The sequence below is a fragment of the Amphimedon queenslandica genome, unplaced genomic scaffold, assembly GCF_000090795.2.
Source record: "Amphimedon queenslandica unplaced genomic scaffold, v1.1 AMPQUscaffold_2677_Cont25321, whole genome shotgun sequence".
In the NCBI taxonomy this organism is placed as follows: Eukaryota; Metazoa; Porifera; class Demospongiae; order Haplosclerida; family Niphatidae; genus Amphimedon; species Amphimedon queenslandica.
In genome coordinates this window covers 1-1,323 of record NW_003556988.1, presented here as the reverse complement: position 1 = coordinate 1,323, position 1,323 = coordinate 1, and the positions used below count along the sequence as shown (strand labels likewise).

Below are 1,323 nucleotides of genomic sequence, written 5' to 3'. Positions count from 1 at the left end.
AAGTGTATACTGAGTAGGAGGACGTTGTACTGAGTCTAGAATTTAAATAATTTAGTACTCATAAAATCTTTGTTAACATACCTCAGTGTTATTCCACCATATTGTAACACTATCACTTGATACCTGATACCAACTAATATTAACAACTGGAGCTGGTACTACAAAAAATACAATGAGTGTGTGTGTGTGCATAGTGCTTACCATTCCATATATACTGTATTAATGATGAAGGAGGTCCTTCTCTTCCAATAGTATCAATAGGAATAATAATAAATGAATAATTAGTACCAACAATAAGAGAAGTAAGTGTTATATTGTTTCCAATAGAGCTGTATTGAGAAGATACATTGCTGTCATTAATCATAACAGTATAGTTCACTATACACTGTATAATGTTCTGTTGATACAACCAAGTAATAAGTATTGAACTATCATCAATTGGATTTATATTTATATCAGTCACAGCTACTGGTGGATCTATAAATGATAGGAACATTCAACAGAATTAATGTCAGAATTATATCTAACCTGCTATAGTAATAGTTACTGTAGCATATACAGCAATTATTGATGCTCCTGCACAAGCAACCTCAGATCCATTGAGTGACACATTGATTGACTGATAGATACCAGTAGTTGTTATTGTACTACCATTGATGCTAGTAACATTAAGCATTAGACCTTCAACAACTTTAGGCCCTGATACTGGTTCTGCTTCATTGCTTTGTCCAGGTATTCTCCAAAATGTACTCCCAGTGGTAGTTGTACAAGTGAGTACTAGTCTATCACCAGGACACAGTGGGGTATAAGATGGAGAAGTTTGAACTAGCTCTGCTCCAGATGATAGTAAAATAAGATCAACCAACACAAGACACCAGAGAACACAAGGGGTAGCCATTGTGCCAGTAGCAATAATAAGAAAGGTCTAGCTGGTCTCCTTATCAACAGAAAATTGCCTGCAAATCAGTCTACAACATTTTGCTGTGTTGTTCTCTTTCCTATAACACTCCTACCAACCCACACACTACACATACACCCACCCACCATATGCCATAGATAACACTACTATCATGAGTAGTATGGACACTACAACTTATTGCAACAGATGGTTTGTGCATGATAGTTATCACAAAACACTAAGCATTAAAACTATATACAATAAGTGATTGACTGCATAATTTCATAATAAATAGAATTGGATGATTATATTGTTGTCATATAATGATGTACATACAACCACAAATGAGCTATTAAAAGTACACACTTTTAAAATTATTTTATCAAAATGCTTGTCCATATGCAGTGTTTTGTTGAACGTCAATG

General features: G+C 34.4%; 1 protein-coding gene across 1 annotated transcript; it reads right to left on the bottom strand.

Moving 5' to 3' along the window:
- Nucleotides 1-81: 81 nt before the first annotated feature.
- Nucleotides 82-934, bottom strand: LOC109593152 (uncharacterized; the record flags this gene model as incomplete). Its single annotated transcript, XM_020008368.1, has 3 exons — nucleotides 529-934; nucleotides 202-477; nucleotides 82-158 (listed from the first exon to the last, which is right to left on the bottom strand). Coding segments are annotated over exons 1-3 (723 nt in total), but the record flags the coding sequence as incomplete, so codon positions are not given.
- Nucleotides 935-1,323: the final 389 nt, after the last annotated feature.